We start from the raw sequence: 25,374 nt of genomic DNA on the forward strand, positions 1-25,374 counted from the left end.
CGTGTTTGCCATTTGCGATAGATCAAACTTGAACTGAAACTAACATTATCTGATCATGTGACTTACAATTCCCGCTATATGGCGCGAAAAATTTCTACAGCATTTTTCAACCATCATAGCGGACCAAAAAGCTCATCATTTTTATCAGAGAATGATATGCAATCGTTCAAGCTAAGCTTAAAAAATTAAACATATTTTTATGCTATGTTTTGAGATATCAGTGCTCAAAGTTGCAGCATTACGATGCCGATAAAATAGACGCGTAAGAACAATAGACATGGTTTTTATCGCAAGCGTGAAGTATATTTGTGAAAATAGTTCGACGAATAAGGATGCATGAAAGTGTAAACATAAACTATCTCGCACACATTTTAGCCGTTTTAGCACACATACGTCACATTTTAGCCGTTTTGGAAAACGAATCCAAACTAGGGCGGTCTCGTGTGGCTGCGATTTTCTGTTAGTTTTTGAGCTTTTAAGAGCTTGTAATCACATTCCCACATATTTGGCACTTACAACACAATAGAGTAAGACATGGCAAATCTTTTGATACCAAATAACTGTAATGTGAATTTTGTTGCAAGTCAACCTTTAAATAAATCCATTACGTCCATGGTACTACTGATAACATATAATCGCCAACACAGCTACACAGTTTTCAAACCGAGTTAGGAACTGCAGGCTAGAAACTCACAAATCGTTATCTTTTTTAGATCTGACCGTTTCTTGTATGATCAGGTTTGCTAAACTCAGACTATGCTGGCGTCTCACGTTGTGAGGGATTATAGTCGGAATCCCGACGGGTTTGAAGCTCGACGAGTTTGTTGATGATGAACTCTTTATTGATTAAAAATAAAAAGAAAAAATGCAACTTTTTGCGTGCCAAAATGAAAGGTTAATATTTGAAAGTGTATAAATACAACGTACAGTGCTATTGTTTCTGTACAGAGTTTTACAGTGTTATAATGATATAAAATTGTAACGATATAATAATATTTATAGAATGATACTTGAAAATAAAGATCGTATCTTACCTCAGATCTTACCTCAGATAATTTAGAACACTCTAAAAAACTACCTAGTGGTATAAGGGTTTTGAGTGCTTCATTGTTGATAGATTTGGTTATGAATACTTTATGTACTATCAATATTCCAGCATTTAGCTGTTTTAATTACAACATTTATTTGAAATCATTTATTTTAGGATTTGGGCATCATGAGATTACTGCCCTATTTTTAGGTCCCGGATACTTCTGGGTAGAAAGCTGTTGTAGTACAACTGTTTAGAGGCATATATTGAGGGAGGTTCTCTTCTCTCCGCAGATCTTGTGTGCATTGTAGTTAAAGTTCTATTGTTTGTTATTTCGTCATATGCTGATGATAGTATTTTGTGTCTTTTCTCGTTTGAAAGAATTCTCATCAGGACAGAAATTCTGTGGGTTTTTCTTCTATGTTCAAGGGACTGTAGTCCCAAATCATTCCTTCCCTCCGTTACACCATGGCGACCTTTTATTCCTTTGATAAATCTTATAGCCTTGTTTTGAACAAGTTCCAGTCTGTGACAAGATGCCTTGTCTGCAGGATCCCAGAGGACATCTGCGTACTCTAATATGGGACGGCACAGACTTAGGTAGGCAAGAAGCTTGGCACGTTGAGGTGCTTGATGTAAGGTGTATTTAATAGAGCCAGGTGTTCGATTTGCTGAGGCTATTTTAGAGGCTCTATGATTTGAAAATTTCAAGTCAGACTGTATAGGAACCCCAAGATATTTAATTTCTTGCACGCAGTTGAGTAGGTTTCCTCCAATAGTATAAGATGTTAGCTGTTGTAGTCTGTTATTAAAAACAACAACTTCACATTTTGTGGTGTTAAATGGCATCATATTTTCAGTTGACCATTTGTGGAGAGCATCAATGTTTGTCTGAAATTTCTCTATGTCTTGGTTATTATTAACAGTGGAGTATAGTAGTGTGTCATCGGCATATAAGCTCACATTACAGGTGACACATTGGGGTAAGTCGTTAATATACACCAAAAAGTGTGTTGGTCCAAGAACCAAACCTTGAGGTACTCCTGATGTAACTGGTAGCTCATCTGATAGCGTGTTTTTTATTGCCACTCTTTGGGATCTGTTAGTTAGAAAGTCCTGTATCCAGTTAACAATGTCAGGATCTAAATCTTTGATTTGACGTAGTTTGATGAGTAAAAGCTTGTGTGGAACTTTATCGAAGGCCTTTTGAAAGTCCAGGATCACTGCATGAATAGTTTTTGAGTTTTCTGTGGCCTTGACAAGTTCATGGTACGTTGCACATAACTGTGTCTCACATGACAGTCCTTTCCTAAAGCCATGTTGCCTGTTATAAAGTACAGAGTCAAGTTTCTTATTTAAATAATGTAGGACTATATGTTCCATCATCTTTCCAAGAACGCTTGTAAGTGATATGGGTCTGTAGTTGGAAGCCAGTTCCTTTGACCCCTTTTTATGGATAGGAGTTATGATCGCACATTTCCACATGGAAGGTAATTTTCCGGAGTTGAGAGATGCTTGAAATATGTATTTAAGGCACCGTGCAGTTAACGCAGGATAAACTAACAGTTCACATTTACGAATGCCATCAGAACCAGGTGACTTATTGTTTTTAAGATCATAGATAAGTTTCTCTATCCCTTCAGCATTTATTTCTATAGAACTGGTTGTCCACACTATTGTGGATAATTCGTTAGCATTTTCACCCTGACAAAATTGTTGATGAAAGTAGGAGTTTAGCAGCTCAGCACATTGGTTGCTGTCAGAAGTAGTGTTGCCATCTTCTTGTCTAAGGGTAATAACTGGGTGTTGCTCTTTCTTTTTTGTACGCAAATATTTGTTAAAGGGTTTGCTGTTTCCTTTGGATAAAGGTTTACACACCTTTTCAACAATAAACTTCTTCATTGTCTTGAAAGTTCTCTGATTATCTCTTATGAGTATTAGATTGGCAATTTTTGAGGTTTATATTCTATCATCTGAATTGAGTATTGTTAGAACATCAGTCTTTTCGTGAGATTAAAGAACGAGATGACGGATTTCCAGTTTTCTGTCGATGGGTTAGTATGGGCTCTGTCGACATCATAGTCTGTGCAGAGGTTCATGTCGTGATTCGCTGTTTCTTCTTCTATCAAACAGGTGCATATTGAAGTGTATGTTAAATTTAACCTGTATTGGAAGGAAAGGAGCCTGCTATGACCAGTTAGTAGGTCACACAGTGCCCCAACATCCTTTCTGTCGCCATTCAATGGCAGTGGGTTTTGGAACAAATGTTCCGGAGTCAGAGTAGGGAGTAGGCCATATGGGCACATACCATTCGTGAGTTGTGTATTCCACTGCCGTATCCATTCACTGTGAATGCACTCGTTGATCTTGCTTCTTGAAAGATCTTGTAGTTTTGACTTTTAATTCTGTAAGTTTAGTTGTCCGATGGACCAATTACCTTATGGACCGTCGATGAGTTTGTATATCAACATTGGTTGGTCCCATCTTGAACCGGCTAGGTCCTAGGGCTGCCAGATGGATCGACAAAAAATACAGGACATATTGTGGCTGGTAGTGGGTTCTGTATTTGAAAGTGTATAGTGTCTTGTATATAGTTATATGGTAATTGCTTGATATGATAACATGATATATATATACTACTATAATAATGATATACGTGCATATAATGCTGTACGGTAGTGTATATTAGACCTTACTTAGTATGCATTGTCTTTTCTTCTCGCAGCCACACGAAACCGTCGTAGTTCGGATTCTCTTTCCAAAACGGCTCAAATGTGACGTAGCTGTGGAAGATGGTTTCTGTTTACACTTTCATGCAACCTCATTCGTTGAAATATTTTCACAAATATACTTCATGCATTCAATAAAACCATGTCTATTGTTCTTACGCGTCTGTTTTATCGTCATTGTAAATGCTGTCACTTTTAGCAGTGATATCTTATAACTGGCTATAAAAATTCATTTAATTTTTTAGCCTTATCTCGAAGGAGTACATATCATTGTCTGATAATCATGACGAGCCTGTTGGTCACCTGTGATAATCGAAAAGTGCTGCAAAAATTATTTGCGAAGTATTGGGTCACATGATCAGATTACGACTTGCCAATTAGACCAGGCTGAAACAAAACTGTAAAGTAGCGAGCAATTATATTTGATACCGGGTTTTTGGTAAAACCCGAAGTGTTTGTCATAAACTAGTACTACGATAAGTTTTATATTGAGCTTTTTATTGGCCTTTCAATTCACGTGAGAACATCACGTGACAAGACAATAACCAAGTTTCATGGCTACGTCATCAAAATAAAGAGATTCCAATTTACGGCGGCTTTCCGTTTTTGAGCTTTTAAGAGCTTGTAATCACTTTTCCACACATTTGGCACCTACAACACAACAGAGTAAGACACGGTGAATCTTTTGATACCAAATAACTCTAATGTGAATTTTGTTGTAAGTCAACCTTTAAAATCATCGCCGGGCTTCGAGTTTTATTGCCATTGCATCAAACTTTACAAAATTATTCAAGGTTTTCACAAGTTATTCGGCATGGCTTCGTCATCGCAAAAAAATCTCTCTTAGTCTTTTTACATTGAAATCAACTCCATCAATCTCTAATAACGTAGTTGAGGACGATCATGATTCTGATCTGGACATTATGTTATGTATTTGATTTGTAGTGCAGATACATTTTTCCATAATTAACTGCATTAGTTAATTCTTTTGTGTACAAACTGATCGCTTTCATTAAATACTTCAGCTCTTGTTTTTGTACTTCCTTAACACTTATTAATTTTTTTTTGTGTTTACTGCTGATTGAAAATGAAACAACCTACTCTGATTACGAAAACTAGAGACAAGTAGTAATATCCATCAAGGCAGGAATATTGGCAGAGAAGCAACCAGTCAACCTAGACCTCTTCATCGACAACAACTCTTTGATATCGCTGCAGCAAACATGATTAAATTATATATTTTATTTCATGTATAGATATATTATAATTTATTACAAACTTGAGTGTACAAATAAAATATTTCAAATACAAATAAAATTTTACAAACGATGAATGGAGTAAATATAAGCAGTTTAGTCTATATGGCGGTTGTGTAGAGCAATAAAATTAAACTGATATTCTTGATAAGTGAATACTAGCATGTAATGGTGCTCTCCGACTAGTTATTTTGGTAATAGCAGCTTTATATCGCTGTCACCGTCTTGGGTAGATGTTAAAGGCGATTCTCTCGCTACTACATGGCTGGTAAGGAAGTTATCATCAGAACCCTCCTCGTGGCTTACTATTGCAAAGTTCTGCCGGTTGGCCAAAGATTTGTTCTCATAAAGGCGTTTCGTTCCTTTTTTTAAAACAGATATATTCTCCTTGTAAGTAGCTGCGGTCACTTCTACCTTAACTTCAAGACGTCTCTGAATGATTGGTGATCTTCTAAGAATGATATCTACCACCCTTGCAATCATTGTGCTTCCGTGTATGATGAAATTTCTCTCTCACACTAAAACAAATAATGAAACGGTAGGATGGAAAAATAAATTTTGCGTTTTACTGAAGAACCAAAGTAAAATTCAACTAATTTAGTAAATGTGAAAAACTCATTACTTACCACAAATTGTTGGTTCATCAAGGGCCTCCAAATCTATGAATATTCGTGAAAACCTCTGAACGCAGCAAAGAATTTATAGCTTAGCACGATCAACCCATAGTTGTAAGCTAAATAGAAAACGTAACACGCAATGCGCGCATGCGTAGGGTTAACTATTGCTAGACGTAATAGAGTTAACTCTTCTTAGAGAGTGACAGTTTTCAGCCGCGAATAAATTAATCCGCGAATATGCATGAAATGGCAATTTTCGCGAAACTTAACTCTGCGAATAAATTCATCCTGTAGGGTATGTTAAGGCATGCTATCAATTTACAACTCGTTTAGCTTGGGCCAATATATTTCATCAGATAACCATTATAGGCTATTTCTAGTTTGTGGTTGTAAAATTTTTCTATCACTATGATCTATCACTATGATATTGGTGGTGTACAGTACAGCATAAATTATTTATGTTTCTCTGTATAAATAAATGTACAGGAGGTAAGCTATTTGCATTGGAAGTTGTTTTTTCTTTTATCCGTATTTCTCATAAAGACTTTTGTTATGATACGAGTGGAGTATAGTGGTAACTCCACTCGTGTCACGTATCATAACAAATGTCTTTACTATTAACAGGTGATGGAGCATTTGTAAATAAATTATCTCACAGTAGTTACGGTAATTTGGCAATAATGCCTGATGCATTTAGGATGTATGAGCATCATATATGAAGGTTAAAACACTCTACTTACTGTATTTCATGAGTGGTCTTAATTTTATTTATAAATGTATGCTCTACAGAGTATATAATAGAGAAATAGACAATGCTTAACTTTAATGTTATATTATGTGGAGATAAAAAATGAGTTGTATCAAAATGTTACTATTTGGTGCGAATATAATAGAATTAAAACTCAGGTAGAATATCCAGTACCTTTCTAAAAAAATGGTCGTACTGATCGTTTTATCTTCATACTCATTCCACAGTCTAATTAAATACGTGTGTTTTGTTTTAGATAGCTGTCGTTGCTTTCTGGTCAACATCTCATCCACAACCAGATCAGTATAGACTTTACTGAGGTGGGCTTCTCGACTTAAAATTCCCATTAGTAGATACATATTGGGATGTTCAGGTGGCAATAATGCATTCAACCGGTGGTGCCATTCCTCAATGTCATTGTTAGTCCAGATGACCTGCCGAAATAATGACCATGAACTTGTTGAGTAAGTATTGTTATTTATTCATGATTCTTTCACATAATATAATTACTCCTGCAAATACTCATCAGTAGAATTGGCAACTCTCCTTGTTAAAATTTCAAATGCGCCATCAATATGTTCATTTGGCAACAGTGGCAGGGCAAACACACTCTGTATAATCTTTCTGTTGTTGACCAATGATCCTTGTAGTCTTTTATAAGTCTAAGTTGCCCTGCATGTCTATACACTGCTTGGCAGTAACGAAAGTGGCATTCTTGTCCTTTTATACCAGGAAAACAATCTCTCATCGCCTTCCATAGACCTGAAACAAATACATTTAAATTACTATTAGCATCAAAGGAAAATAATTACAACTGTTGCCATGTTGTCATCTAGTCTAAATTTTCAAGCATATTCAGATTAAATTTTACCAACTGTTAATGATAAGATACCTTTCTCAAAGTCAGCTACAAATCTTCAAACTTTTGGTCTTTCAAGGATGCTAATTTTTGAAGTATCTAAACAAATAAATGTTATTGTTATTGTTATTTCTACATATCAACTGTATTATTGATGTTTCTAGTTTAAAAACAAGAATTTAAAGCTCACATATGGTCATAAATTCATAGAGTTCTTACAAACATACAATATTAACCATACTGATTAATATAATAGGTTCAATAATATGATAAGTTCAATTATATTGTAGTCATGCATTCTTTAACACCAAAAAGTGGTTTTTCAAGTTTTTCACAATTTCTGCATCCAATTGTGACCTTTATATTTATGCTTGTATTAAACCTATCGCAATGTAATTTGCCTTCTTCCTGATATCAAAACGAAGCATGCCGGAATTTGTTTTGTTGCAGTTCTCTGTAAAACATATACATGCATCGAAAGCAATTGGACAAAGGGTTTCCTAGCTGCTTTAAAGGTCCCATCAACGTACTAGGTGGTCGCTTTCCACATGAGATTCAACTGTTCATCCGATGCGAAAATCAAGTTTCTGCTGCAATTAGTTGAAATGCCGGCCTTTAGGAATTTCTCTAGTATTTTTGTCTGAAATAGCTGTAACAAAAATGTATGATTCTTGATTGACGATTATTTTTCTAGGTAAAAAACATTATAATATACTCTCTGAGTGGTATGACAGTTTTTACTCAACAATGCATGTGGAAATCACAATCAGTATAGTTATTTTGACTAGTCGTTAATGTTTAAGTCATGTACCTCAAAATTCAAATTATTTGGATGAGCAGGTCTTAGCCGCTGCCTCACTTTATTTGCTTTCCTTATCAAACATTCTCGCTTGCTCCCTTTTGGATCACCTGCCATAAGTAGTCAATCGACTATGGTTGCTCCACTAGAAAACTGATCTTCTTTGGCAGACTGATTAACCTACAATATCAAGCAATAGAATAGTCCAACAAACATACTTGTAGAATCAACTTTCCTATGTATAATACATGGATGAGTTGAGCAGTGAATTATTTTAAAAATGTAGGATGTGTCTCCCGCAATGCAGTATTGATAAATTATAATTTCCTATAGTATTAGTGAATGATAATTATTGACAGCATTCTTAGTTCAAAGACAATAATTATTTCCATTGTAAAACCTCCAAAAACATTTGTCTTTTTGAAACTATGTTTATCAGCGCCATGTCTGTGAGGAACTTTCTTTTATATATCCAGTTTATTTTTGTCTTACCTTGCTTTGGCATCCTGTGACCAAACATATCCAATAAATAACCATTCCTCTATGAGTCAATCTTTCTTTATTTTTTACGTAGCTAAATCCCTCTTTGCTAACAAGTAAGTCTTTTCCTTTCCGACTTTCTCTACTCAATACATAATATTCTGGTGGCATGTCCGTCTCAGCTCTTCATATTTCTTCTTCACTGCAATATATACATGTATTTAAATTAATTGCAGTGTTGTATTCTCACTGTAATGTTCTTTTTCCAGTACTGAGTTTACAATGAATTGGTAAGAGACATCCCAAGTATATATATATATGTATAGATAGCTGTTAGCAAACGTATTATCCTGGAATTATACATTAAACAAGTAAAAGTAATCTGTAATTATTCCATAAATAACCAGCTAAGTATAATGACATAGCCAATATCATTTGCCATGTAATGCACTGGCTATCCATTGTAATGTCCCAACAGTTATGCTATGCTTGTATTGGTGCCAGAGCGCATAATTCTCAATGATATTGTACTCCTAATTACTTATCACAGCTCCAGCGAATAGTGGTTTCTTCTTTAGTAAGGCAAACGATACACAGGAAAATATAAGCTTTTCAGTTTCTCTACGAAACATAATCCTTCAAAGAACTGTCTCTTAATCTTTTGTAAATAGTTTGAGTAGTTTTACTCAAATTTGTAACTTAAAAAGTTTGTCTATGCATTGGACAGAGTAATCATATAATTACTTAGTTTTTTTGTTATGATTTCTGTTAGAATCGCTTTGATTTCAAACAGATGTCTCCCTCTTTATCTAGAGGGAGATATCTTTTTATCTATGTCTCTCCCTCTCTCTCTCTCTAGAGATGTCTCTCTCTCTTTATCTAGAGGAAGACTTCTCTCTTTATCTATGTCTCCCTCTCTAGATATGTCTCCCCTATGTACTATGAATGCTTTTAGAATTCATACTATTTCAATAAGATTTTGAAACTAACGTGCCTGTTGACCATTCTGAAACAACCTTAATGTTACATGTAGTCCTACAGCAGGAACTGAACATTAGTGTCAAATAGCTGAAATAGGCAAATTAATGAAAAAATTGTGTTTTACTATAAACAATGTTTATTGGTGTAATGACGATATGCAGCATACATTATGTATCTTTTCCATAAAAGTAGTGCTACAATGTAGTTATAACAACACAAGAAGTACATAAAATTATTAAGATACTGCTATACAACTTTGATGTTAGTGTAATAAGACTAGACTTTTATCGCAAATAGCCGATGTGAATACGAGAGATAGAGAGAGGTTGCCAAACGCGTGACATCATTTTTGGCGAGGTTGGGCACGTTTTTGTGGCCTAAGCGTTTTTACGGAGATCAGATTTTTTCGGTTTTAATCTTCAAATATCTTGGCAATGCGATCGCGTAACACAACAAACAACATATCAACTGATAGAGAAAAAAAATGCTTCCTTTAAGATCAACTTAAATTTTGACGCAACTACATCTTTAATGTTTAAGTCATGTACCTCAAAATTCAAATTATTTGGATCAGCAGGTCTTAGTCGCTGCCTCACTTTATTTGCTTTTCTTATCAAACATTCTCGCTTGCTCCATTTTGGATCACCTGCCATAAGTAGTCGATCAACTATGGTTGCTCCACTAGAAAACTGATCTTCTTTGGCAGACTGATTAACCTACAATATCAAGCAATAGAATAGTCCAACAAACATACTTGTAGAATCAACTTTCCTATGTATAATACATGGATGAGTTGAGCAGTGAATTATTTTAAAAATGTAGGATGTGTCTCCCGCAATGCAGTTATAAATGATAAATTATTATTTCCAATAGTGAATGATAATCATTGACAGCATTTTTAGTTTAAAAACAATTATTGCCATTGTAAAAATTTATCTCTGAAAACATCCGTCTTTTTGAAACTATATGTTTATCAGCGCCATGTCTGTGAGTAACTTTTTTGTATATATCCAGTTTCTTTTTGTCTTACCTTGCTTTGGCATCCTGTGACCAAACATATCCAATAAATAACCATTCCTCTATGAGTCAATCTTTCTTTATTTTTTACGTAGCTAAATCCCTCTTTGCTAACAAGTAAGTCTTTTCCTTTCCGACTTCCTCTATTCAACACATAATATTCTGGTGGCATGTCCGTCTCAGCTCTGCATATTTCTTCTTCACTGCAATATATATTTAAATTAATTGCAGTGTTGTATTCTCACTGTAATGTTCTTTTTTCCAGCACTGAGTTTACAATGAATTGGTAAGAGACATCCCAAGTATATATATATATATATATATATATATATATATATATATATATATATATATATATATACATATATATATATATACATATATATATACATATATATATATACATATATATACATATATATATATACATATATATATATATACATATATATATATACATATATATATATACATATATATATATATATATATATATATACATATATATACACATATATATATATATGTATAGATAGCTGTTAGCAAAAGTATTATCCTGGAATTATACATTAAGCAAGTAAAAGTAATCTGTAATTATTCCATAAATAACCAGCTATGTATAATCACATAGCCAATATCATTTGCCATGTAATGCACTGGCTATCCATTGTAATGTCCCAACAGTTATGCTATACTCGTATTGGTGCCAGAGCGCATAATTCTAAATGATATGTAATCCTAATTATTTATCCAGCTCCAGCGAAGTGTGGTTTCCTCTTTAGTAGCAGCTCTGTATGTTTAAAGACTGATTGAAGTACATGTACGACGCACCCATTTATCACAGTTATCGCAAGTAAATGCTTGTTGGCGAGATCTAACTTCAAAATGACGAACAATACACGGGAAAATATAAGCTTTTCTCTTTCGAAAATCCATGGTAAAATAATGATGTATTAGAATTGAGCACTTTTATATGGTTTCAGTTTCTCTATCCTTTAAAGAACTGTCTCTTAATCTTTTGTAAATAGTTTGAGTAGTTTTACTCAAATTCGTAACTTATAAAGTTTTTCTATGCAATGGACAGAGTAATCATATAATTACTTAGTTCCTTTGTTATGATTTCTGTTAGAATCGCTTTGATTTCAAACAGATATGTCTCTCTCTATATCTGGAGGGAGACATATCTCTTTATCTATGTCTCCCTCTCTAGAGATGTCTCCCTCTTTATCTAGAGGGAGACTTCTCTCTTTATTTATGTCTCCCTTTCTAGATATGTCTCCCTATTTATCTAGAGGGTGAGTTCTCTCTTTATCTATGGTTCCCTCTCTAGATATGTTTGCCTCTTTATCTAGAGAGAGACTTCTTTCTTTATCTGTGTCTCCCTCTCTAGATATGTCTCCCTATTTATCTAGAGGGAGACTTTTCTCTTCATCTATGTCTCCCTCTCTAGATATGTCTCCCTATTTATCTAGAGGGAGACTTCTCTCTTTATCTATGTCTCCCTCTCTAGAGATGTCTCCCTCTTTATCTAGAGGGAGATATCTCTTTATCTATGTCTCCCTCTCCAAAGATGTCTCCCTCTTTATCTAGAGGGAGATATCTCTTTATCTATGTCTCCCTCTCTAGATATGTCTCCCTATTTATCTAGAGGGAAACTTCTCTCTTTATCTATGTCTCCCTCTATAGATATGTTTGCCTCTTTATCTAGAGAGAGACTTCTTTCTTTATCTATGTCTCCCTCTCTAGATATGTCTCCCTTATGTACTATGAATGCTTTTAGAATTCATACTATTTCAATAAGATTTTGAAACTAACGTGCCTGTTGACCATTCTCAAACAACAATAAAATTACATGTAGTCCTACAGCAGGAACTGAACATTAGTGTCAAATAGCTTAAATAGTCAAATTAATGAAAAAATAGTGCTTTACTATAAACAATGTTTATTGGCGTAACAACGATATGCAGCATACATTATGTTGCATCTTTTCCATAAAAGTAGTGCTACAATGTAGTTATAACAACTTAATAAATACATAGAATTAATAAGATACTGTTATACAACCTTGATGTTAATGTGATAATAGATTACTTGAAAATAAAATCAAAAATGTCAGTTGTATTTCATTTGTATTATATTCAGTGAAGGCAGGGCACGTTCTCGCATTCAGAAATTGTTTGAGTTACAGCTGTGTGTAAACATAGAATTAAAGCATTTTGAGTGGAAATTTGTAATCTTTATATTATGGTTACAATACAGATATATTAAGTTGATTATACATCTACTACAAGTCAGTGCAATTTTTAAATACAAACTCAGTTCAATATCATTTTACTTAAAGCACATAAATTACATGATTTTGTTATTATATATTTCAATACATCAGAGTCTTGGCTTTAGAATGAGCCTATATTCAATACACAAAGAACAATAGAACTATGAAAAACGGGGTGTCAAAAGTACGTCCTGCAAAAAAACACTTGGTTCAGGTACTCAAAATGTGACGTCATAATTCTCATTTAGCCTTAGGTCGTCGATCCCTTTCGCTGAAATTGAGGCTGCGTTTTTCTGTGACAATCGGTGCTGTTAAATCCGGAGAGCGCTAATAATAAACAAAGATTCTAGATAATCAACAATGCCCGCGATCGTGCTAACGCCCGACCAATACAAACACATGTTCTGGATTAATTAATTATGCTTCAATAAATGCACTGTCGTTGATAAAGGTAATGAAATCACATCAATTAAATTATGACCTGCGGTTGCGTTATGTTGCGTGGCCCTAGGACTAAATGTCAATCGCACTTTCGCGAGATCACGCAATGCTTGAAATTAATTAGTTTCAGTCGTCACCCTCAAAATCACATTAAAAATAAAGAGCTAGTGCATAATATCATCGGGAAAATATAGTATGGTTCTTGGAGTCTGAGGTACTTATCATAGAAATAATATGTACATGGAGAGCTAATGACACTGATTCCTTTGTTATCTTCATCCGTTCTCTGGAGTTGTCCTACCTTCGCCTGCCACTAGCGTCATTATCGTAGTTGATAAATAAGCGGTAAGAGCGCACAACAACGAATATGAGAATTGTGACGTCACAATTTACGAGACTATGCCAGTAAACTTTTTCGCGGTAGAGCTCTGGGGAAATCTTATAAACACCAACCAATGTCTGTCTCACCATGGCAAACAATAGCTCATTCGAAAGCCAAGACTCTGATGTATTGAAATATACAATAAAAAATTATGTAATTTATGTGCTTTAAAGGTTGACTTGCAACAAAATTCACATTACAGTTATTTGGTATCAAAAGATTCACCATGTCTTACTCTGTTGTGTTGTAGGTGCCAGATATGTGGAAATGTGATTACAAGCTCTTAAAAACTCAAAAACTAACAGTTGATCGCAGCCACACGAGACCGCCATAGTTTGGATTTTCTTTCCAAAACGGCTCAAATGCGACGTAGTTGTGAGAGATTGTTTCTGTTAACACTTTCATGTAACCTTATTCGTCGAAATATTTTCACAAATATACTTCACGCATTCAATAAAACCATGTTTATTGTTCTTACGCGTCTGTGTTATCATTGTAATGCTGTCACTTTTAACAGTGGTGATATCTTATAACTTACTGTAAAAATTCAGTATTCAATTTTTTAGCCTTACCTCGAAGGAGTACATATCATTGTCTGATAATCATGACGAGCCTGTTGGTCACCTGTGATAATCGAAAAGTGCTTCAAAAATTATTTGCGAAGTATTGGGTCACATGATCAGATTACGACTTGCCGCTTAGACCTGGCCAAAACAAAACTGTAAAGTAGCGAGCATCTATATTTGATACGGGGTCTTCGGTAAAACCCGAAGTGTTTGTCATAAACTAGTGCTACAATAAGTTTATATTGAGCTTTTTATTGACCTCTCAATTCACGTGAGAACATCACGTGACAAAACAATAACCAAATTTCATGGCTACGTCAGAGAAATAAATAGATTCCAATCTACGTCGGCTTTTCGTTTTTGAGCTTTCAAGAGCTTGTAATCACATTTCTACATATTTTGCACCTACAACACAGCGGAGTAAGACATGTTGAATCTTTTGATATCAAATAACTGTAATGTGAATTTTGTTGCAAGTCAACCTTTAAATGAATGTCTAGTTAAATGTGGCTCTAAAATTTTTGCCTAAATACCATCTAACCACTACACCCCTGACTATATTATAAAATATGAGTGTTTGACTATTATTCTGCATTTTATTATGGTTACAATGTATATGTGTATACAGTGTACAAGAATGTGCGTGTCTTCTATCTGTGATATTAATTTGGAGTTGTCGTCTACTTTTAAATTTGCGGCGAAGTTGCGACATGGGCACCAACCTTTGTCTCGGTTCAGATTAGTCGATGTTTCCCTATTATGACTGTAAGCCGTCGCGGAAGTCAAGAAGGTTGTTGGTGTAGCAGTTACGCAGTATGCCACAAGTAAGTGGACGACAAAATCTGTACAATGCACATACTTCTTTGTTGCTATTACACATGAGTATTTTTATTTATACAGTACCGAGTGTTGATTAGTGACTAATTTAGATACGTTCGGCTTAATCTAGTTTTACACTCTAGCTTTACATTTATTTTGGGTGCAGATCATTTTATGTCGTCTAGACTTTAGTCTCAGTTGGCCTTTCCTGTGAAGCAAACTCAAGCTTTCATTTCAACTGACAAACCTAGTGTGATTGTAAACTGTTTTGTATATTTTATTGTCGTAAGAAAAAAGTAAAACTATGTAGCAATAAGAATAATGACACCCAACAGTGGAAGAAAAGCATTTTCCAAACGTAAGGCTCAAAACACAAACACAAAGAAACTTATAAACAAAAGTACAATATACCAAAACTAGAGTCAAAAACAAGGAGCAAAACTCAGTATTTGGCAACAAAATTGCAAAAAAAAAAAGGTTTTTTTTGTAAATTCTGCCAGGACCAATTCAACTCTTGCATAATATTGGCAATTTAAGGCTATGAAATATTGAAATGTAATAATATGTATAGTAATACGAACAATGACACCCAACGATGAAGGAAAACCATTTTTCTAAACGCAAGTCTCAAAATGCAAACCCATTAAAACTTATAAACAAAACTATACTATACCAAAACTGAAAAGTTAAAAGCTTAAAACAAAAATCAGCATTTAGCAATAAAATTGCAAAAAATGATATTTTGTAAATATAGACAGTATCAATTCAACTCTTGCATTATATTGGCAATCTAAAGCTATAAAATATTGAAATGTAAACATAAAGGATTAGTTTGTGTGCAACTTTACAGAACGGGTCTTTGCATCCACTGACATCAATGAGGATGTGATTCACTGATGATTCACTGTTTAGACTGTTAGTATTACATTTCTGTTTGGTTAAGCTCTACACAGGTTGAAAAGTTTAAGACCGTTATCACCACAGGCTATAGCAATCTGTTCAGCTGAAGGAGACACGGCTATATCAGATATATTCACAGACCGCAAGTATTGGTGAGTCAGGACTTTCAAGATGTTACCTAAAACAAACCATTGTATAAAGATCAGTCAGGCATCAGGGATAAACTGAACAAGCTGTAGAATGACACGCATGAAGAGAAGTATCTCAACCAGGTGTTGATTCCTCTGCCGTTGAAGATAAACTTTCATGAAATTTTACTTGATTCAATCAGAAAGTATTGGTAGTTTTTTATCATTTCCAATTGTTTTTGATGCTTAAGGTGATCTGACTATCAAACGTGAACAGACTGACATGATAGATACTCACAACACTGCAACTTGAACGCAATTGGCAATATCAACTATAGTTGATATTGCCAATAGCTGATATTGGTAGCTGATACTATAGACTATCAGCTACCAGTGATGTCATTTTCCACGTATTTTTTCGGAGTATTTAAACCATGATCAAGTTTTGTCGATTGTTTTGGATGTTTGAGGGGGTCTGACTATCAGGATGCTTCAAGATTAAAATCGAAAAAACTTGATTGTGATCAAGTTTTGTCGAGTTTAATCTCAAGACATCCTGGTAGTCAGACCACCTCAAACATCCAAAATAATTGCAAATGATAGAAAAATACCAATAATTTCTAATAAAATCAACTAAAATTTGGTGTAAGTTCACCTGTGATTACTTCAAGACCTGTGATTACTTCAAGTATTTATCGGTCAATGAAATACTAAAAACTCTCACACGAATATTGGCACAAAGAAATGCTGGTTTCAACACGCGAAACTAATATTAAACCGTACTAACTTCATATGTCAAGGTTGGACTATACAGACACTACCTACTTGTGAGCACTCGTGTTATGAACAATGATAAATACGAACTGTGTTGTGTGTAAACACCTTGAGTAAAGAGAGAACTTTTGCCTGACTTGGGCGTTTTAACCGCAATCAATTTTGGTCGATTTTAATCTTGAGACAACCTGACAGTCAGATCACTTCAAACATGAAAAATAATCGCAGATGATAAAAAATACCGATACTTTCTTATTAAATCAGGTAAAATTCTGCGTAAGTTCATCTTTAAAAACCCACCTGTGACTCATTTAAAGGTTGACTTGCAACAAAATTCACATTACAGTTATTTGGTATCAAAAGATTCACCATGTCTTACTCTGCTGTGTTGTAGGTGCAAAATATGCGGAAATGTGATTACAAGCTCTTAAAGCTCAAAAACAAACAGTTAATCGCCACCATCACGAAAACGCCATAGATTAAAATCCCTTTTCAAAACGGGTCAAATGGGACGAAGCTAAACAAGATGGCTTCTGTTTACACTTTCATGCAACCTCATTCATCGAAATATTTTCACAAATATATTTCACGTATTCAATAAAACCATGTCTATTGTCCTTACGCATTCATTTCATCAACATTGTTATCGCTGGCACTGAAATCTCAAAACCAACCGTAAAAATTCGTTTATTTTTTAACTTTTTCTCGAATGAATGAATATCATCTTTTGATAAACCTGAGGAGCCTGTTGGTCACCTGTGATAGTCGAAACATGCTGCAGGAATTATTCGCGCTGTTTTGCAGGAAACATGGGTCACATGATCAGATTACGACTAGACGATTAGACCAAGCCAAAACAAAACTGTAAATTAGCAAACATCTATATTTGGTAAGAGCGCTTTGGAAAAACCCGAAGTGTTTGTCATAAACTAGTGCTCCGAGAAGTTTTATATTGAGTCTTATTGGCCTTTCAATTCTAGTGAGAACATCACGTGACAAGACAATAACCAAATCGTTTGACCACGTCAGAGAAATAAATTGATTCCAATCTACGGCAGTTTCATGATGACAGCGATTAACTGTTCGTTTCTGAGTTTTTAAGAGCTTGTAACCACATTTCCACTTATTTTGCACCTTCAACACAGCAGAATAAGACATGGTGAATTTTTTGATACCAAATAACTGTAATGTGAATTTTGTTGCATGTCAAATTTCAAGTATTTATCTATCAATAAAATACCACGAATTCACACATAAATATTAGCTTCAACAAGTAACAGTTTCAACACGCGAAACTAATATTAAACCGTACTAACTTCATATGTCAAGGTTGGACTATACAGACGCTACCTACTTGTGAACACTCGTGTTACGAACATTGGTAGATATGGACTGTGTTGTGCGTGTGTTACCCTACTTGCTGGTAAAATGAGGCAGAACTATGAAAAAACAAAAGTAATTAACATAATTAATATTCAAGGTAAAACCTATCATCTTGTTATAATCTGAGTGAATCCACTCACCAAATGGAGAAAGGACATAGAGTCCACCAAGGTGTCCAACATAGATGTACTCATCAGAGCCGACACAGATTCCTGATGGATGATCTAGTGTGTCTGACTTCCACATGGATGTCATAGTCTTTGAAGGTAAAGGCTGTTTATACTTGTACAAACGATTTCTACCCAGTATTAGGATACCTCCATCTGAGGCAACGGTGATCTCTTGAGGTGAAGATATGTCATTCAATGTATAAGTGCTGAGCAGATCACCATTTAAAGAAAAAATATCAAAATTATTTTCGTCCAAATTAAGAATATTCGAAGTCTGTGAATTAATCACCACTTTGATTGGTTGAGAAGAGAATGGACGAGAGTCGAGTTGTTGCATCATCTTGAAAACTTCATCGGACCTTTTCAAATGAGCTGTATAGTTTTCCTGTGGGCTAACTGAAACAGCAATCGGTTGAGGGCAGTGAGAAGTCGGTCGAGCAGCGCGAATGCTCCTGGAAGGTTCTGAAAAAGCTTGAATTGAAACACCCCAATCTTCTTCCTGGCATGATTCCCTTATCCAAGCTAAATATTCAGGGCAAGCCCTGAGGTGTGCTTGCTTGTTGCTCTGAATGAGAGACAAAACATGGCCACCCGGTGTATATGATTGAAGATGAATCAAGTCTCTATCATATATTCTTACGCTGGCTTCATGGGCACTAACTAGTTGTTCTTTGGAGTTCCACAGAATGATCTCGCTCGCTGATGTCGCAGATGTAACAAAGTTAAGTGTGTGAGGTGGTGATAATATAAGGAACTGAGTTGCATCTTGGTCAGAGATTTCTGTAAATATTAAAACAAGTACGGTAATAAGCATGCTCAAACATTATTTCATAAATATAGTCAAATCTCGACATACAAAATTATTCTGTTTCGATATTAGCTTTGTATGTTGATAATATCATATATTAGAGCAATTAATTTTATAAGAGGCCATAAGAGTACATAGTATTTATGGTCTCTAAGCTTATCTTAACTCTATACTCTCCTAACTTATCTCAACTCTATACTCTCCTATCTTATATCAACTCTATACTATCCTAACTTATCTCAACTCTATACTCTCCTAACCTATCTCAACTTTATACTCTCCTAACTTACCTCAAATGACAGCTTAATACAATAAATAATGAAATCTCATTCATGTACATGCAGAACATTGCTAGCATACCGTTCTTGTTCAATGCGTTGGAAGAGTACTTGATGCGACTCTTTATCACTGAGTCGATTTCACTCTCCTTTAACATAGCAGAGAGCTCAAGTTGAGTCGCGACCACTGACTGTGCTGAGTTAGACGATGCTCGATGTATGAACTGGAGCAAACTTTGAAGTTGTTCTCTTTTTCTTTTCAGCTCTTTAGATCGAGTGAGTGTTTCTTTTGTAGCTGATTTTGAGAAAGACTTCAACTTGTCTTTTGCAGATGCAGACTTGTTTTGAATATCCAAGATCTTGTAAGAGAAGTATTAAAGTAATAATATAACTCAGCCATAAACAGTTGATATAAAACACAATCTGATGGATCGTTAAAAATGTTATTGTTGTTTAAAAATTAAAAGTTATTAAATGTTGCACATATTAGTACTAGAACTATTTAGTTGTACTTAAAACACTTTTTGGCACAAATCTTGTGATTTTAAGGAAAGTTAATGGAATCAGCACTGCACCAAAATAATGTTGGTTAGAAAAATATTTGCTCAAAAAATAATGAAAAATACAGACAGATGGTTCAACTCAAGTTGAATCATCTACATCCAGCTATCTGACTATCTCACCTATAACATCTATAACTCAAGTTGGTTTAACTCAAATTGAACCATCTGTTGTGAACCATCAATTTGTGAGCTCATTTGTTACAAAAAACTGTCTGAACAAACAGACAGCTAACTGCATTTGCGATTCATTCATTCAAGTTTACAACACCCAGATTTACAGGTTGAATTGCAACAAAATTAACATTACAGTTATTTGGTATCAAAAAATTCACCATGTCTTACTCTGCTGCGTTGTAGGTGCCAAATATGTGGAAATGTGATTACAAGCTCTTAAAAGCTCAAAAGCGAACGGTTAATCACCGCCATCACGAAACCGCCATTGATCGGAATCAGTTTATTTCTCTTACCCTTTTGTTGGCTGCCATATCCACCGCTCTAGTTAGCTGAGAGACTTTATTTTCAGCCTCAGTCAGGTTGTTTGGGATCGACTTTTCCGCACAGCACACCAATTCAATGCGGTCAGCAATGTTCATTGACTCAGTACGCATCTTTTGCCGGAACTCGTCCGCGAGGAGGTTGACGTCAACGATTGCGTGTTTCTTGTCATCCATTTCTGTAAAGAATTAAATGTTAGTCATATATTGATACACAGTTCATATATCTGTATCTCTTAGTTCCTAAGTTATGTAGTTTCTATAGATGTTATAGGTATGATAGTCAGATAACTTTGATAAACCAAAACATTCCAATACAGTTTTAGCGGAGACCTGTATTGAGTTGGTATTGTTTAGATTGCATAGTTCAATAGGCTGAAAGTTTACATTGACTTCTAGACTAAAACGTTTCTATAGAGTTGTACGTCAAAAATTCCATAGACTTTTACCCCAAAGTTTCTATAGACTCTAACATGTAGGTAAAAATGTTTGCATAGATTTGTAGGCTGAAATCTTTTCATAGACCTCATAGACATTTTAGGCCAGAATGTTTCTTAGCAGTCAATCAAAGTTTTTTTGTTAGAAAATTTAAAAAATTCAGTTTTCAACTTCAGTAAAAAAAGGTGTGTGAAAAGTTGTTGTGATCAAACAAACCGAATATGTTATTGCTTAATAAGAATTAGGTGTATGCTTCCACTCTGTTATAGTAATGGAATATCAGTATGTATTAAAATAAAGCAGACATTTCTAGCTGTTACCTGAGGAACTTTCACACTCCGATTCAGTCGAACAAGAAGAGCAAAACATGGAATGACAAGCTTGACAAGCCAGATTCAAGATATTTTCTGGATGTTCTTGGCAGGTCTGAGTCTGTGACAATTTTGACGAGACAGGCGTGACCTCATGCTCTTCTCCATGAAGCAAGGTGTGCATCTTTAAAAAAGATACAGGACACAAATCGACCAGATGCTGTTGTGATAAGTGAGAAAGGACAGAAATCGACCAGATGCTGTTGTGATAAGTGAGAAAGGACAGAAATCGACCAGATGTTGTGGTGATAAGTGAGAGAGAGGACACAAATCGACCAGATGCTGTTGTGATAAATGAAAAATGAAGGATTGTCGCAGTGGTTTCACAATAACCTAATGCGAGTCGTTTGATCATCTGCCAACAACTGAACATAAAAGATTGGCCTCAGTCTATGATCTGCAACTGTTTCTAAGCTCAGTTGAACGCATAGTCTAATGAATAAGCTCACTTCCTCCGGTATGGAAGGTTTAGAGATCAAAACTTTTGTCAAGCAGATTTTTCAATCTTAAAAAATTTATTTTTAGGATAACACATGAACAGACACATTCTATAACACATGGACAGACAGACAAACAAAAGACAAACATTTATATTTATACTAGCTGTGCTATCCGGCGTCGCCCGTGTAATAAAAAAGTCTTTGGACAGAACATTCATTTTTATTTAATATATACTAGCGTACAATAATAGCATAAAAGTTACTAAAAATCATTGTGAGGGAAAACAAGCATTGAAAGACACTATTAGTCTAAGAGACACATCAATTAGTGATAATGTACTAACCTGAGCATGTTCTTTGCAGAAGTTCTTAGAACAGTCGCTGCAGAAAACTGTTGTGAGCTCACGACTTTCTGTACAAACGTCACAAAGAGCAGCACATGTTTGTTCTTCTTTGGAATTGACTGAGCAACTGGGGAGGTTGACCTTTGGAAGGTCCTAAAGATTCTCTATGTCATGGGTTTGTCTATTAACAGTGAAAATATGTGTAAACATGAACAATATTTATGTAACTGCATTTCTATAAAAGACCATTTACAAAGGTATGAAGCTGTGAATAATTTTAACTTATGGCACTACATACATGCATATATACGTATATTCATGTATGTACATGTGTATATATACCATATATATAATATACATGTAGATATAATACATATTATGTTATTATATTATATATAATATAAATAATAATATATATTTATACCAGCAAGCCATAGTAACTAGAGACAGGTGTGTAACATAAACGCTGAATTTAACTTAAATGTATTTAGCTTACTAAATACATACTTGGAAGAAGTTTTAGTATGTATTTTAGTAAACCTCAAATTTGTAACTAAAATTTTATCACTTATCTTTTTGTGAATCCGTTTTAACCATAACAGATAACGCTGAACTGAGATAGCGAGCAACGTACACTATATTGTTTGCCAGTGTTGTAGGAAGTATTTCGGCGATCAGCATATCAACATTTTTTTTATTCCGTTGTAATCAGTACAACAATCAACAATAGAGTATGGAGTATCTGACAAGAGCATTAAAATTGTAAGAGCTGAATAGCGTGATGATTAGTTGCGCGGTTAGAAACTTGCAGTTGAAATCATTGTGAGTTCAAATTCAGCGCTAGGGTAGCTTTTCATTCCAAGATTTTAATAACTATAACAGGACAGACGGATAACAGACGATGACAAACTTTGAGATTTATATAGAAATACATATATTATGCATATACAACATATATTGTAGAAAATATAAAAAAAATCCGATTTTATGGTGATCGGTCACCGAGAACAGGGCTGAGCTAGAGAGGAGAGCAAATGTTGAGGTGACCGATGCCACGAACGGACCGAGCCTAACTTGGTAGACGACATGGCCTACAGTAACACTTTCAGCCAGCCAAGTGTCGGCTGCTGAGTCAGACTTATTACCAAAAGGGAGAGCAAAGCAACTTACAAGAGCTATAAAAGACACCGCAAAAGTGACCAAGAGCACCTAGAAGTCGCTCATCGTGCAGTTTACTGTGTTTATTGCAACTTCAACTGTACTCTTATATACATTTACTGCAAATATATATTCATTTGCCTTGCACTCGACTGGTTTGATTTTTGTAAAGCAAGTGGAGGAACTCGGTTCGTGCCATTACACTTGTACCATAACACTTTGTTCTTGCCTGCAAATTTTACATCTTGTCATTCCTACATCAGTGAAGTCATCCTTTAAGCAAGGAAAACAGAAGATGTGTGTGCATGGAAGTTCTCTCGGATCTGCCATGCGAGATAAGTTCTGGTAGCAGTAGGCACAGGTGTAATCATCTGTTAGCTGGTGTGATGAAGTAGCCATTTTTCCAACCGACCTAAAGTGATAAAACAATTTAACAGAAATTTCTGAGTATGGCCATTTGTGGCCCATTTGTAAACCAGTCAACCATACTTCACTAGTAAGCCTTTTGTGAGCACAGCTAAGCTAATGGAGTAAAAATTGTTTCATAGAATGAACCGTGAAGGATGAAAAGCTCTGTTTGTATTTGACTTTTATTTGCTTGGTGTAAATATTGGCTTAGTCAGAATATAAGCGTGCTGCCCAGTCAATGTATTGTGCTTGATTTGCTTAGCCCAGCTTTCCTTATCACTAAATGCTATTCTAAAATTAGCCTAGTAGTGCACAAGCCAGTTTTTATAGAAAGCTAATGGAATATCACACAATTCACTATATAAGTGGGTGTACTACAGTAATGTAAGAGGGTGAAAAAAGTGCAACAAGAGAAAGTGTCGTAGTGAAAGAACGACTGAAGAACCAGTGAACAACAAAGTGAAGAATTACACCACCATCAAAAACAACAGGATGATGACATAAATCTTTAACTTGTGCACAGCTGGATGCATATATAAATCACATACATTTTTGCATTTAGTATTTATTATTTGTAAACTCGTTCAGTATTACACTTGATTGTATTGAATAGTACTTGAATGTTCTCTGCCTTTTCATGCTTGTAGAGCTTGAATAATAAAAATCATACTAATCAACTAAATACATTACTTTCAACATAAAGGTGTGCATGAAAGCTATTACTTATTCAACATAAGACAGCCTGTACGCATGACCCACTTGGAAGTGGCTAGTCAACGCTGACTTCCTCAACATTATTATGAATTATAATTACCGTTATGCACAAAGGCGACTCTTATTCAAGAGAAGAACTGATACTCAATTCAGTAGAAACAAAAGCAAACTAGATGTTTATTTAAGAATAAACAATTGATCTGGAATCAGATTTAATTTGTGTAAGGATTGTATTTGTGTAAAGTTGGCGAAGTTGCAGATGTTTGCAAAAATTTCGGCTTTGGGCGAGTCACAGTTGCTTAGTGACTAAAGAGACGGCCAAAGGTTCGTTATTTATATAAAATTGCACGATGTTTTAATGATATTGAAAAATTGTTTTTTGACACCACTTTTGCCACTCGCAGGCCGTTCCTGTTTACGATTCCATGTTCTACTAAATGTCATTGACGTTCATAAAAATAATTTCTTTGGAGCTTTGTTTTGTAGTTTGTTAGTTTGTATAGTGGGTTTGTTTTGCCAAACTCGTATTAATCCATGTTAATTTTTTGCTTATCTGAGACTTTTTTTGATCACAATTCATTTTTTATTTACAGTTTCATCTGCAAGTTGAATATATCAAAGGTAAAATGTACATTATGGGTTAGACTAACTTTTTATCTAGAATGGTATTATCGTTTGTTTATTGCTGGTTTATTGTCGGGTCCATCGTTGCCTGTAAGTGTTTTAAAGTGTTGCGTTTTTTTTCTATCTTACTTTCTCTTCTGCTCTAAAGATTTCTAGAATTCTGCAAATTATTTCTGTTATATACGTAGTGTTTTTAGCTCAGTTTTTGGTTGCATCTCATATGTAATAATAAAGGACAAGATGCTTTGGTATTACACTCGTTATTGTTCTGTCAAATAACTGGCTCAGGAACTACACAATCAATCATCAGAGTTTAGGGTCATGTTGGATGTTACAATATACTTTTAAAAGGTATATTAATCATTTGTTTAAAGTTAGGT

At 34.8% G+C, this 25,374-nt stretch overlaps 2 protein-coding genes and 1 long non-coding RNA gene across 3 annotated transcripts in view; 1 reads left to right on the plus strand and 2 right to left on the minus strand.

Annotated features, from left to right (window-relative positions):
• LOC137396592 (uncharacterized) overlaps positions 1–20,572 on the minus strand; it is a 57,163-nt gene extending 36,591 nt beyond the window's left edge. The window contains exons 1-2 of the mRNA XM_068082906.1: positions 20,471–20,572; positions 19,523–19,799 (exon numbers count right to left, since the gene is read on the minus strand). Coding sequence (XP_067939007.1) covers positions 19,523–19,799; positions 20,471–20,488 — 295 coding nt within the window. The 5' untranslated portion in view covers positions 20,489–20,572. The remainder of the gene's footprint in view (positions 1–19,522; positions 19,800–20,470) is intronic.
• Positions 1–22,170, minus strand: part of LOC137396632 (uncharacterized) — a 55,532-nt gene extending 33,362 nt beyond the window's left edge. Inside the window, exon 1 of the mRNA XM_068082950.1 lies at positions 22,091–22,170. The gene's annotated coding sequence lies outside the window, so the exon portion shown is untranslated. The remainder of the gene's footprint in view (positions 1–22,090) is intronic.
• LOC137396857 (uncharacterized) lies at positions 810–8,574 on the plus strand. Its single transcript, XR_010978633.1, has 3 exons — positions 810–894; positions 6,637–6,844; positions 7,690–8,574. It is a non-coding gene; the product is annotated as an uncharacterized lncRNA (long non-coding RNA).
• Positions 22,171–25,374: the final 3,204 nt, after the last annotated feature.

The sequence above is a fragment of the Watersipora subatra genome, chromosome 5 (assembly GCF_963576615.1).
Source record: "Watersipora subatra chromosome 5, tzWatSuba1.1, whole genome shotgun sequence".
Classification (NCBI taxonomy): Eukaryota; Metazoa; Bryozoa; class Gymnolaemata; order Cheilostomatida; family Watersiporidae; genus Watersipora; species Watersipora subatra.